Raw genomic sequence first — 13,237 nt, 5'->3', positions numbered from 1 at the left:
CAAGGAAGCTTTTACAAACACCAATTCCCAGGCCCTGTTCCTCAAGCATGCTGATCAGAATCTCAGCCTGTGGCCTGAGCATTTAATGTATTTTTGGAGCTCCCCAGTCATGCTTGAGGACCTTCTGGGCCAGCTCATTTATCCAGAGGGCTAAGTAAATGAGGGGGTATCCAGTAGCTTAAAAAATGAAAGAACGCCTCCCCTGGAGCCCACCAAGAGCAGTGGGAATGCAGGGCTGTCGGGCTGGGCCAAGTGCGTTACCACCTGTTTTTCTCCTCAGCAGCCCAATTCTGAAACGAAGCCCTGACATCACCAAATCACCTCTGACGAAGTCGGAGCAGCTGCTGAGGATAGATGACCATGATTTCAGCATGAGGCCCGGCTTCGGAGGTGAGATGTGCATTCTCAGGGGTCTTCGTTCTTCAGGTCCTTCTGTCTGTCTGTGGACAGGAAATTAAGCCCAGGGACCATGCAGCTTTGCACTCTTTTTCCAGGCCTGCCTTGGCTGTGCTTTGGGGACGAGGCCCCAAGCCCACAGTGTCTTCTGACATCTGCTCCGCCTGCCCCGCCCTGTTGTGTGCACTGTCAGGAGACCCAGGCTGACGGTGCCAGACTGGGCCAGCCAGCTTCCTTGGGCCATTGCTCTGGACAGGGATGGTGCAGGATCAGCAAGGCCAGCAGCTGGCTGGCTGTGGGAAGGGCAAGGGGAGGACGGGTCAGCTGCAGCCCAAAGCTGCCTCCTGCAAATGCTCTGAAATGACAACTTGGCACTAAATTTGTTCTCTGGGAGCTGGCAGATGGGATTCAGGGCACATATCTGATGGCAGAGTGTGGTTTTAATTAAATGAAAATAGCTTGAGAAAATAATGATTTAGCGCAGAAGAATGTCAAAGCCCTTTGAAGCTCGGCCTGCAGCTGCTGGGTTCCAGCCCTCTTAGTGTCAAATAGGATTTTTGTCCTATGGGTTTATTTTCCTAGGAAAAAATATTAATTTTAAAAATCATTCTCTTACCTTTTATTTCACCCACCCACACACCTTTGCCCAGAGCATAAACAGGCCCAGAAGGGAGTCTCTATCCAGCCTATAGTCTGCCGCTGCTGGACCCAAGCCTACCTTTCACCCCATGGCGATCTGAGGGTGTTCCATGCTGGCCCTCAACCTAAAACAGGGACAGAGGGGGCAAGAGTCTATTCCTGTTATTATGCTTTCTTACTCATTATCAGTATTAATTTTTTATGGTCCACAAACAACAACTAAAATCAGATGATTTTAAGGCCACCCAGTGCGTCATCTTTCCCTGGGCAGCTGCTCCAGTATGTGACAGGGGACAGGTCTGTGGGTTTGGCAAATGACCTGAATCTGACTTTGGCCCTGGTTGCCTATTACCATGCAATGCCTTTGTCACGGCCATACAAGAGCCACTGCTTCCATGATGAAAGAGTGTGCACGGTCAGTGGGGAAATACAGAAAATAAAGTGGGTGGAGTAAGGAGTAAGCTGAGTTCTCCCTAGACCTGACCCAGCTTTCAACCTTCAACCTCAGTTATATCTTTAGATGAATATGTGTAACCAAGGCAGAAATCTATAACTTCATCATTTCAGAATGATTCAAACTAAACAAACAACAAACTGCCTTTTGCTGGAATATTTCAGGGAGGCAGCCTATGATTCCATGCTTTCATCTCTGGTGTGACTTGAGGTTGGCATGACCAAACCTTCAGTCTGACATAGCATTGAGGGTCCAGGGAAAAGGCTCCTTTTGCCTATTTCTGCCACAGTAAAGTTGAAGTAAAAGAACAAATCCTCTGGTCGTGCTCTGTACCCAGGCCCTGCCATTCCTGTTGGTGTGGATGTGCAAGTGGAAAGCCTGGACAGCATTTCAGAGGTGGACATGGTGAGTGTTTCTCTGACCACGGTGTGGGCAGGGGGTTCTCATGGCCTGTCCCAAGGCAGAAGCCGTGCACCTTAGTTCTCTCAGGCTCACAGCTGCTAGGAGGTGGGGATTCCCACACTCATTTCACAGATGACTCAGCGATTAGCCCAAAGCATCCTAACTGGGAGGAAAGAGCAGGATGACAGACACGACCGTCCCTTCCAGTGCCCAGGCTCTTACTACCCAGTTGCATCCTCTGGGGAAAGGCACTCAAGTGGGAGCAGCTAGGGCCCAGGTCGCAACTGCCGAGTAACAGACACACCTTGCTCCTGTGCACTCTGCCTGGCTGTGGAAATTCAGAGGGACCAACGAGTATCCTTTCTTTTGTGTGTGTGGATTCAGATAAAAATATGGAACATTTTACAACTCATTGACTTATAAGACTTTTTTTGGCCTTATCTTAGAAGCATACCTGAGATGAGCCCTCTAGCATAAGTACTTTATTTGGGAAACATGGGAGCAGAGTGGAAAGTGAGACAGGGAAACGAAGGAGCTGTGTGAGCAAGAGCCAGTCCCACCGGGGTCCTCCAGGAGTCAGCAAAGAACACATCTCAGGGTTATCCCAACTCTGGAGCAAGGGAGTTGGGATATTTATTGACCACCCACAACGGTGGAGTGCTGTCCTCAGGCCTTCACTCTCTAGTGCTGGAGCCCTCTGAGCAGCCCCTCAGGGCAGAGTGGGCTCAGACACCTGTGCTTGCTGAGCTTCTCCCCTGCAGCCCTGGGCTCAGTGTCATTCCCCAGATAGGCGATGTTCCAGTGGGGTGCGGAACACCTGACCACACTGTGGGTTTGTGTGTCTGGGGTTCCCTCTCTGCCCCCCACCCCCACAGGACTTTACAATGACCTTGTATTTGCGGCACTACTGGAAGGATGAGAGGCTGGCCTTCCCAAGCACCAACAACCTCAGCATGACATTTGATGGTCGGCTGGTGAAGAAGATCTGGGTCCCTGACATGTTCTTCGTACACTCCAAGCGCTCCTTCATCCACGACACCACCACCGACAACGTCATGCTGCGGGTGCAGCCGGACGGGAAGGTGCTCTACAGCCTCAGGTAGGGGGCACCGCCAGCTTTGCCAGGGACAGCACTGGGTTCACAGCCGCAGTTTTGCTTTCGGTTCTGAATATGTAACTTCTAACTTGTCAGTAGTTGGCAACTTCTCAGCATCAAGGAAACTTAACTGTAAACATGAGTAGAAGTTTTAAAGAATTACTCAGTCTTGAAAATACATTTGAGAAATTTCTCAAGCTGATACTTAATGTTTTATGCCCTACCCTGTATGTTATTTTTCAATAATAAAGAAGTTTATTTCTCGAGTAGGACTTAGAGAAATAGATACTATGCTCTCAAAAATTTGCCTCTTCCAATCTCTCTGATTTTCATTTTTAATTTTTTTGTTTTTATTAAATCATAACTGTGTACATTGATAAATTTATGGCTTCGGTGTACTGATTTGATATCAATGTGAAATGCTTACATTGCAATGATTAACACATCCATCACAATTATACTCTTTTCTTTCTTTCTTTTCTTTAGACAGAGTCTCACTATGTCACCCTCAGTAGAGTGCTATGGCATCACAGCTGACAGCAACCTCTAACTCTTGGGCTTAAGTAATTCTCTTGCCTCAGCCTCCCAAGTAGCTGGGACTACAGGCACCCGCCACAACGCCTGGCTATTTTTTTGTTGTTGTTGCAGTTGTCATTGTTGTTTAGCAGGCCCAGGCTGGGTTTGAACCCGCCAGCCTTGGCTGGCACTGTAACCTCTGTGCTACAGGCACCAAGCCTATACTCTTCTTAATAGTTTTGAAATGTACCATTGCATCATGCACATTAGGTGAGGTCCCTCCAAATACCTTCCCTCCTCCCCCTTCCCCTCCCTTCTCTCTCCTCTTCCTTTCTACTTTCTGGACTCTAGTTATGTTTTACCATTTGTATGAATGTGTAGGTGATTATATATTGATTTCATAGCAGTATTGAGTACCTCGGAGACTTTTTTTTCCATTCTTGAGATGCTTGACTAAGAAGAATATGTTCCAGCTCCATCCAGGTAAACATAAAAGGTGTGAAGTCTCCATCTTTCTATGGCTGCATAGTATTTCATGGTATACATATACCACAATTTGTTAATCTATTCATGGGTTGATGAGGACTTGGACTGTTTCCGTGTCTTGGCAATTATGAATTGGGCTGCAATAAACATTCTGGTGCAAACGTCTTTGCTGATTCCTGATCATCTGGGTATATATACCTAGTAGAGGAATTGCAGGATCAAGAGGTAGATCTATTTTTATTTCCTTGAGTATTCTCCAATCTTCTTTCCAAAAAGGTCATATTAACTTACATTCCCACCAGCAGTGTATAAGTTCCCTTCTCATCACATCCATGCCAACATACATAGCTTTGGGATTTTGTTATGTGGGCTAATCTTACTGGAGTTAGATGATATCTCAAAGTGATTTTCATTTGCATTTCTCTGATGATTAAAGATGATGAGCATTTTTTCATGTGTTTGTAGGCCATGCTCCTGTCTTCATCAGAGAAGTTTCTGTTCAAGTCTCTTGCCCACATAGAAATGGGGTTATTTGTTCTTTTCTTATTGATTAGTTTGAGTTCTTTGTAGATTCTAGTTATCACACCTTTGTGGGAAGCATAACCTGCAAAAATCTCCCATTCTTAAGGTTGTCTGTTTGCTTTATTTACTGTGCTCTTGGCTGTGCAAAAGGTTTTTAGTTTGATCAGATCCCAGTAATGGATTTTTGGCATTCCTTCAATTGCCTGGAGGGTCCTCCTCATAAAATACTCTCCTGGGCTAATTTTGTCAAGTGTTTTGCCTGCACTCCCTTTTAGGTTTTTGTTTTTTTTTTATAGTTTTGTGTCTCAAGTTTAAATCTTTTATCTGCTGAGAATCAATTTTTGTTAACGGTGAAAGGTGTAGGTCCAGTTTCAGTCTTCTATAGGTCTCTAGCCAATTTATCCAGCACCATTTGTTAAATAGGGGATCTTTCCTGCACTGAATGCATTTGATAGGCTTTTCAAAGATCAAATGACAATAAATAGCAGGGTTCATCTCTTGGTTCTCTATTCTGTTCCATAAATCTGCCTCTCTATTTTTGAGCCAGTACCATGCTGTTTTGATCACTATAAATTTATAGTATAGCCTGAAGTCTGGTAACATGACACCTCCTGTTTGTTTTTATTTCTGAATAATATATTGGCTATTAGAAGCTTTTTCTGATTCCATATACAATGAAGCACTATTTTTTTAAAGCTCTATAAAGTATGACAATGTTGCTTTAATAGGGATTGCATTAAATCTGTAGATTGCTTTGGGTAGTATGGACATTTTAACAATATTGATTCTTCCCAGCCATGATCATGGTTTGTTTTTCCATTTGTTAACATCTTCAGCTATTTCTTTTCTTGGAATTTCATAATTCTCTTTATAGAGATCTTTCATGTGCTTTTTTAGATAAATTCCCAGATATTTCATCTTCTTTGGCGCTACTGTAAAAGGAATAGAGTCCTTGACTGTATTTCCAGCTCGACTATTGTTGGCATATATAAAAGCTACTGATTTGTAAGTATTGATCTTGTATCCTGAGATAATGCTGTGTTCCTTGATCACTTCTAAGAATTTTGTAGTTGAGTCTCCTGGATTTTCCAGGTATAGGATCATATCATCAGCGAAGAATGAGAGTTTGATCTCCTCTGACCCTATTTGGATATTCTTGATTGCCTTCTTTTGTCTGATTGTGATGGCTAAGACTTCCATTACTATGTTGAATAGCAGTGGAGACAGTGGGCATCCTTTCTTGGTTCCTGATCTGAGTGGAAATGTTTTCAATTTTATTCCATTTAATATAATATTGACTGTGGGTTTGCTGTAGATGGCCTCTATCACTTTAAGAAATGTCCCTTCTACCCCTATTTTCTTAAGTGTTCTGATCATGAAAGGATGCTGGATGTTATCAAAAGCTTTTTCTGCATTAATTGAGAGAATCATATGGCATTTTTTTATTTTATTGATATGATGTATTATATTTATAGATTTGCATATGTTGAACCAACCCTGTAACCCTGGAATAAAACCACTTGATCATGGTGTATAAGTTTTTTGATGTGTTGTTGAATTCTTTTTGCTAAGATTTTGTTGAATATTTTTGCATCTATATTCATTAATGATATTGGTCTATAATTTTTTTTCTTTGTTGGATCTTTTCCTGGTTTGGAGATCAGGGTGATATTTGCTTCATAGAATGTGTTGGGAAGTATTCCTTCTTTTCCTATGCTTTGGAAAAGTTGTATAATATAGGTACTAGTTCCTCTTTAAAGGGTTTTTTTTTTTTGAGACAGAGTTTTACTCTGTTGCCCTCAGTAGAGTGCCATGATGTCACAACTCACAGCAACCTCTAACTCCTGGACTTAGGCTATTCTCTTGCCTCAGCCTCTTGAGTAGCTGAGACTATAGGCATCCACCACAATGCCCTGCTATTTTTTTGTTGCAGTTGCCGCTGCTGTTTTAGCTGGCCAGGGCCCTCAGTATATGGGGCTGGCACCCTACCCACTGAGTCATAGGCACCACCCACTCTTTAAAGGTTTGATAGAATTTGGATGTGAAACCATCTGGTCCCAGACTTTTCTTTTTTGAGAAATTTTGTATTGTTGATACTATTTCAATGATTCATATAGGCCTTTCCAAAAAACTAACTCTTTCTGGTTGAGTCTAGGAAGGTGGTGTGCTTTCAAGTATTGGTCCATTTCCTTCAGATTTTCATATTTCTGGGAATAGAGTTTTTTGTAGTAATCATTGAGGATTTTTTGAATTTCTGAGGTGTCTATTGTTATTTCTCCTTTATTTTTTCTGATAAATGATATTAGAGATTTTATTTTCTTTTTCTGGTTAGGTTGGTCAAAGGTTTATCAATTTTATTAATCTTTTCAAAAAAACAACTTTTTTTTTTCAGTGATCTTCTGAATGATTCTTTTGTTTTCAATTTCATTTAATTCTGCCCTAATTTTGGTTATTTACTTTCTTCTGCTGGGTTTGGGGTTGGAATGTTCTTCCTTTTCCAGTTGCTTGAGATGGCCCATTAAGTTGTTGACTTCCTGTCTTCCTGTTCTCTTGATGAAGGCTTCCAATGCTATAAATTTCCCTCTTAGACTGCCTTTGCAGTATCCCACAAGTTTTGATAATTGGTGTCTTTGTTATCATTTTGTTCCAAAAATTTGGTGATTTCCTTCTTTTTTTTTTTTTTTTTGTAGAGATAGAGTCTCACTTTATGGCCCTCGGTAGAGTGCCGTGGCATCACACAGCTCACAGCAACCTCCAACTCCTGGGCTTAAGTGATTCTCTTGCCTCAGCCTCCCGAGTAGCTGGGACTATAGGCGCTCACCACAATGCCCAGCTATTTTTTGGTTGCAGTTCAGCTGGGGCCGGGTTTGAACCCGCCACCCTCCGTATATGGGGCTGGCACCTTACCGACTGAGCCACAGGCGCCGCCCATGTGATTTCCTTCTTAATCTTGTCTTTGACCCAGCTATCATTCAGCCTAAGATTATTTAGTTTCCATGACTTTTTTTCAGTATGAAGATTCTTGTTGCTGTGGAGTTCACCTTTTATTCTGTGGTGGTCTGAAAAGATGCAAGGAATCATTTCTATTATTTTAAATTTTCTGAGGTTTGATTGCAAGAGGGACTTTGCCTAACAATTGCAATCATTGTAACCTGGCTTATTGTACCCTCAATGAATCTCCAACAATAAAAAAAAAAAAAAAAAGAAGGAAAAAAAAATTTTCTGAGGTTAGAGTTGTGTCCTAAGATATGATCAATTTTGGAGGATGATCCATGGGCTGATAAGAAGAATGTATATTCAGTTTTATTAGGATGAAATGTTCTGTAGAGGTCTGTTAAGTCCATTTGTTGTAAGGTCAAGTTTATGTCTAATATTTCTTTGTTTTTTCTTGGAGGATCTATCCAAAACTGTCAAAGGGGTATTAAAATCTCCAATAATACAGTGCTGAAAGATATCAAGTTGTTCATATCTGTTGGGGTTTGCTTTATAAATTGAGGAGCATTCTGGTAGGGTGCGTAAATGTTAATTATCAAAATCTCTTCATGTTGGGTGTATTCCTTGACAAATTATGTAGTGATCATTCTTATCTTTCCTTATCTTTGTTGGTTTAAAACCAATTGTGTCTGCTAATAAAATTGCAACCCCTGCTTTTTTCTGATTTCCATTTTCCTGAATTATAGATGTCCATCCCTTTACCCTGAGTCTATTTTTAGCCTTTAAAGTAAGATGAGATTCTTGTATGCAGCAGATATCTGGTCTGAGTTTATGTATGCAGTCATCCAGCCTGTACCTCTTTAGAGGATAATTTAAGGCATTCACATTAATTGAGAGAATTGATAAGCCTAATAGTGTTTTGGGGGTCACATTTTTCTTTTTTAATCCTTTCACCGCTGTGGAAACTGGGTTTTGTTCAAAAATTTCTGAGTGAATATACTTTGATGGTAGAGCATTGTGCTGGTCATTATGGAAGATGAGTCTGAAAATATCTTGGAGAGCTGGTTTAGTTATGGCAAATTTCTTCAACATGTGTATGTCATTAAAGTATTTGATTTCTCCATCACAAATGAAACTCAGTTTAGCTGGATATAGAATCATGGGCTGGAAGTTCTTTTGTTTTAGAAGATTTAAGGTTGATGACCATCCTCTTCTGGCTTGAAATGTTTTGGCTCAGAGATCTGCAATCATTCTGTTATTTCTCTCTTTGTAGGTAATGCTTTTCTTACCTCTGGGTGCTTGCAGCATTTTCTCCTTTGTCTTAACTTTGGCAAAGCTAATCACAATGTGTCTAGGAGATGCTTTATTTGGATTGAGTCTTGCTGGGATTCTGAAGCTGTCTACTAGCTGAATTTCTGTATCTCTTGCAATGCTTGGGAAATTCTCCTCCATGATCTCTTGGAGTATCTTTCAAGGGGTACCTTTCAGACCATCCTCTTATCCTTCAGGAATTCCTATAAGACGAATGTTTGATCTCTTGGAATGATCCCACAACCCTCTCAGGGAATGATCATTTTTTGCTCTCCATTTGTCCGTGTCTTTGAGCATTTGGGAATGTTCAAAATCTTTGTCTTCAATTTCAGATATCCTTTCTTCTGCCTGGTCAACCCTATTACTGAGGCATTCTACTGTATTTGAGTGGTCCTGATTAACTTTTTCATTTCCTTGAGCTCTGCTTTCTCTTTTCTCATTATGTCCATATCTTGGTGACTTTGTCTTTGAATTCATTAATTTCTTGATACAACTTTAGAACTACTCTTTGGATTTCAATTTCTAACTTTTCTTCCACTCTGTTCATCTTATTTGCCATCCATATTCTGAATTCTATTTCTGACGTTTCAACTATTTGTCTATGCATGGCATCTTCAATTATATCTCCTTTGTCATTCCTTGGTAGGGGGGTGGAGGTTGATCTACTCTGGTTATTCATCCTGCCAGAGTTTTTCTGTTGGTTCCCCACCATGTTTATTCTCCATTGTTTGGTTATTAGAACTGATAGGGTGAGATTGAATTGGGGTTCCCAGGTAGTAGAGATAATCAGCCCCCTACCAAAGCTCTAGCCTGGGATCCTCAAACTACAGCCCATGGGCCACATGAGGCAGTGTGATTGTATTTGTTCTCATTTTGTTTTTTTACTTCAAAATAAGATATGTGCAGTGTGCATAGGAATTTGTTCATAGTTTTGTTTTTTTTTTTAAATATAGTCCAGCCCTCCAATGGTGTGAGGGACAGTGAACTGGCCTCCTGTTTAAAAAGTTTGAGGACCCCTGCTCTAGGCTTTGTAATTGTGGCTTATCCCCTACAACCTTACACCGACTCCTTTCAGAGTTTTGGCCAGAGACTCTGAGGACCCACTTCATGAGAAAGTGCAAGCTCACTATTTTGAAATCAGCCAACCTATATCCTATCCTAAGAATTCATGGTATTAGGTTTAAATCTTGGCTGTGGAGAGATACAGACAGCTGTTGCTCCCCGTCCCCACCCTTTAGTTCTTTTCTGCTACAGAACTTTGAAGGTCAACCTCAGAGTGTCCCGAGTGGACAGCCCCCAGACACCAGTTCCAATCAAATTGTCTCAGGCAGTACAAACCCTGCTCAACAGAGCGGGATCCAAGGGTCTCCAACAGCACAATTGGAGTCAGGGTCCATGCCCCACTCACCAGACCAAGTCCACATTGGTGTTCACTTCTCTGCTCACTAGCTCTGTTGAAGACAGGGGACCATGCCCCTGCCCACTAGTCTCAGTCCATGTCTGGAAAGCCTCTGCTCACTGGCCCAGTTGGAGTTAGAGGACCACACCCCTGCCCTTAGGTCTCAGTCCACACGTGGAGGCATGCCAGCTCTGTTGGAGTCAAGGGGCTACGCCCTTGCCCTTAGGTCTCAGTCCACATTTGGCAAGCCTCTGCTTGCTGTCCCAGTTGGAGCTGGGTATCAGCCTCAACCCACCAAACTCAATCTATACTGGGCAACCACTCTCCCACTTGTGGGTGCCATCAGAGCTGGGGGTTCTGCACCCCCTCCTGCCAGACTGAGGGTCAACACCACCACTGGCCAAGCAAAGTCATAACTAGGGGACTGCTCCTCCCACCAAGTGTCCATTTTTCCCCATGCCCTCTTTCTTCCCTACTAGTCACAGATTCTGTCCTCATGTTTGGCAGTCCACACTATGCCCAGATCTTTCAGGAGAAGACCAAACACTCTGCACTCTGCAGGGGGAAGAACTTCAGATCGCCATGTGAGGGAGGTAGGGAGTTTGGAATTGCGAGGGAAAATATTTGTTCAATTTTATGCCTGGTGGGGTGGTGTCTAGGTTCACAATGGGACCTCCCTGGAGAAAGAGACCTGGAGTTTAGTGGCTCTTTCCAGTGGTGTGAAATGAAAGGTCTTTTGTTCCCTCCTCACTTGCAGAGAGCCTGTGGCTGGCCTCCTGCTTGGGAGAGTGGGTCTCCTGTCCTCTAATCAATAGGCTTTGTACTGTAATTTGTTTTCTTGAATGCTCTTGGAGTCATGGCTTGCTGAACTTCTTTCTTGGTTCAGTTCCCCACCTTTGGCTTCATAGAGTCTGATTCTGTCCAGTTTTTCTCCCTCTGGTCAGGAGCCTCTGCTGAGGGTTGCTGCTAGTCAGCCATCTTCCCAGAATTCTTATGATTTCCATTTTTCAGGTACATTTTAGAACTTTGGTTAAAAAAAATTCTATGGAGAGGCGGAGCAAGATGGCAGCCAAGTAACAGCTTCCTTGCATCTGGGCACCATGAGTCTGGGGAGATAGGACTCTAGGCATCTCTGGCTGCTGGGATCTGCCTATCATCACCCCTGAGAGGATACAGGGAGTCAGCGAGAGACTTCTGAACCCCAAGAGGAGGACTAAAACAGTGGAAAACTGGCAAGTGGTCACGTGTGTTCAATCCGTCTAAACCCACCCGCAACTGTAAGTTCAGTAGCAGCGAGACTGCAAACCAGAAAGACCTTACCTGTGAACTGTTTTGGTGTCTTTGGACTTGGCACTCAGCTGAACGGAGAACTTTGGCCTTTGTCTAGGGCCCCAGTCTGAGCCTCTGAGCCAGATGGAGCTAATAGTGTTTGGCTCTGGGTCACAGGCAGCCATTGTGAGCGATCGGCCCCAGCAAGCTCCGCCCTCAGGATCACAGAGCTAGAATTGGGTGGGAGCTGGTAACTCAGCGACCAAGTAGCGTAAGGGCGGGGTTTGAGCCACCTTGCAGCCCTAACCCTCGGGGGCAGAGGGAGACCACTTTTGGCACACAGGGTAAGTGGATAGCCACTTCAGCAGTGATTCCAGTGACAAGCACTTCCCTGGGAAAGCTTCTGCTCAGCAAGTGAACAAGCTCAAAGTGCCTTTTAAGTGGGCTGAAGAGAGATTTAGGGTGTCTACCTGCTGGGGTTTGAGAAATCAGCAGCCTCCAGTCGTATCAGAACTGTGATTAACATCTCCTACCCCAGAGGACCACATGTTGCCCAGACAATATTCAATAACATATACATACTGCTTCGTTTTTGGTTGTGTTTTTTTTTTTTTTTTTTGGTTTGGTTGTTTTTTTTGTTTATTTTGATGTTCTTGATGGTCGTTTTGTTTTTTAAGTCAAACCGTTTCCATACAGATCCTTTTTCTTTCTCAATTTTTCTAGTTTAATAATAATTTCCAATTGCTGCCTATTTCAATAATTAGAACTTCATTTTTGTTAGTGTTTCTACCGCTATTATTTGGTTTTCCACCCAATTTTATCCCGTAAAGTTTTCTGTTTGCTTGTTTTGGTTTGATTTATAGCATTTCTGTCTTTCCTCTCTACTTGGTGGAGGTGGGGTACTGTGTCTGATCAGGTTAGCAAAGAGCTGCTGACCTCAAGGGAACCACCTAACTGGGCACCCCCAGAAGGTGGTTTTTTTTTAAGGTTGTATCAAAGTACCCTACTGTACACCTATATTGCTCTGTCTCCCTCTTTCTGTGCCTCTCTTCTTTTTGTCAATATCCCTTTCACCCACCCCCTCTCTTTCTCTATTTTTCTCTTTTTTTCTTATCACTCGGTCCTCCTTTCTTTCATCCCTTTTTTGCTCTTCAACCTTCTCACCCTTCTGGTCCTGTAACCCTTAGTCCACAGGCATGAGAACTTAAAGAGCAAGAGGAAGTGAAAGGAAAATTAGGGCAAGGAAACAGATAAAAGAAATCACTCATGAGGAAGAATCAGCAGAAAACTCCAGGCAACATGAAGAACCAGTCCAGAACAACCCTGCCAAGGGACCATGAGGTAGCTACTGCAGAGGATTCCACCTATAAAGAAATGTTAGGAATGACAGAAAGGGAATTTAGAATACACATGTTGAAAACAATAAAAGAAATGATGGAAACAATGAAGGAAACTGCTAATAAAGTGGAAAATAACCAAAAGGAAATTCAAAAACAGAATCAAATAAGAGATGAACGATATGAAGAATATAAAAAGGATATAGCAGAGCTGAAGGAACTGAAATAGTCAATTAGGGAACTTAAAGATGCAATGGAGAGTATCAGCAACAGGTTAGACCATGCAGAAGAAAGAATTTCAGAGGTAGAAGACAAAGTGTTTGAGATAACTCAGATAGTAAAAGAGGCAGAAAAGAAGAGAGAGAAAGCAGAACGTTCACTGTCAGAATTATGGGACTTTATGAAGCGTTCCAACATACGAGTTATAGGAATTCCAGAAGGGGAAGAAGAAGGCCCCAGAGGAATGGAAGCCATAC

The 13,237-nt window shown here is 42.7% G+C and overlaps 1 protein-coding gene across 1 annotated transcript in view; it reads left to right on the top strand.

Annotated features, from left to right (window-relative positions):
- The window catches only part of GABRR1 (gamma-aminobutyric acid type A receptor subunit rho1), a 76,137-nt gene that overhangs the window by 30,608 nt on the left and 32,292 nt on the right, over nt 1-13,237 (top strand). Inside the window, exons 3-5 of the mRNA XM_053590903.1 lie at nt 284-390; nt 1,827-1,894; nt 2,767-2,990. Of these exons, the coding sequence (XP_053446878.1) occupies nt 284-390; nt 1,827-1,894; nt 2,767-2,990 (399 nt within the window). The remainder of the gene's footprint in view (nt 1-283; nt 391-1,826; nt 1,895-2,766; nt 2,991-13,237) is intronic.

This window comes from Nycticebus coucang, chromosome 5 (assembly GCF_027406575.1).
Source record: "Nycticebus coucang isolate mNycCou1 chromosome 5, mNycCou1.pri, whole genome shotgun sequence".
Taxonomy (NCBI): domain Eukaryota; kingdom Metazoa; phylum Chordata; class Mammalia; order Primates; family Lorisidae; genus Nycticebus; species Nycticebus coucang.
Note: the sequence above shows the minus strand (reverse complement) of the source record. Positions and strands in the feature narration are given on the sequence as shown.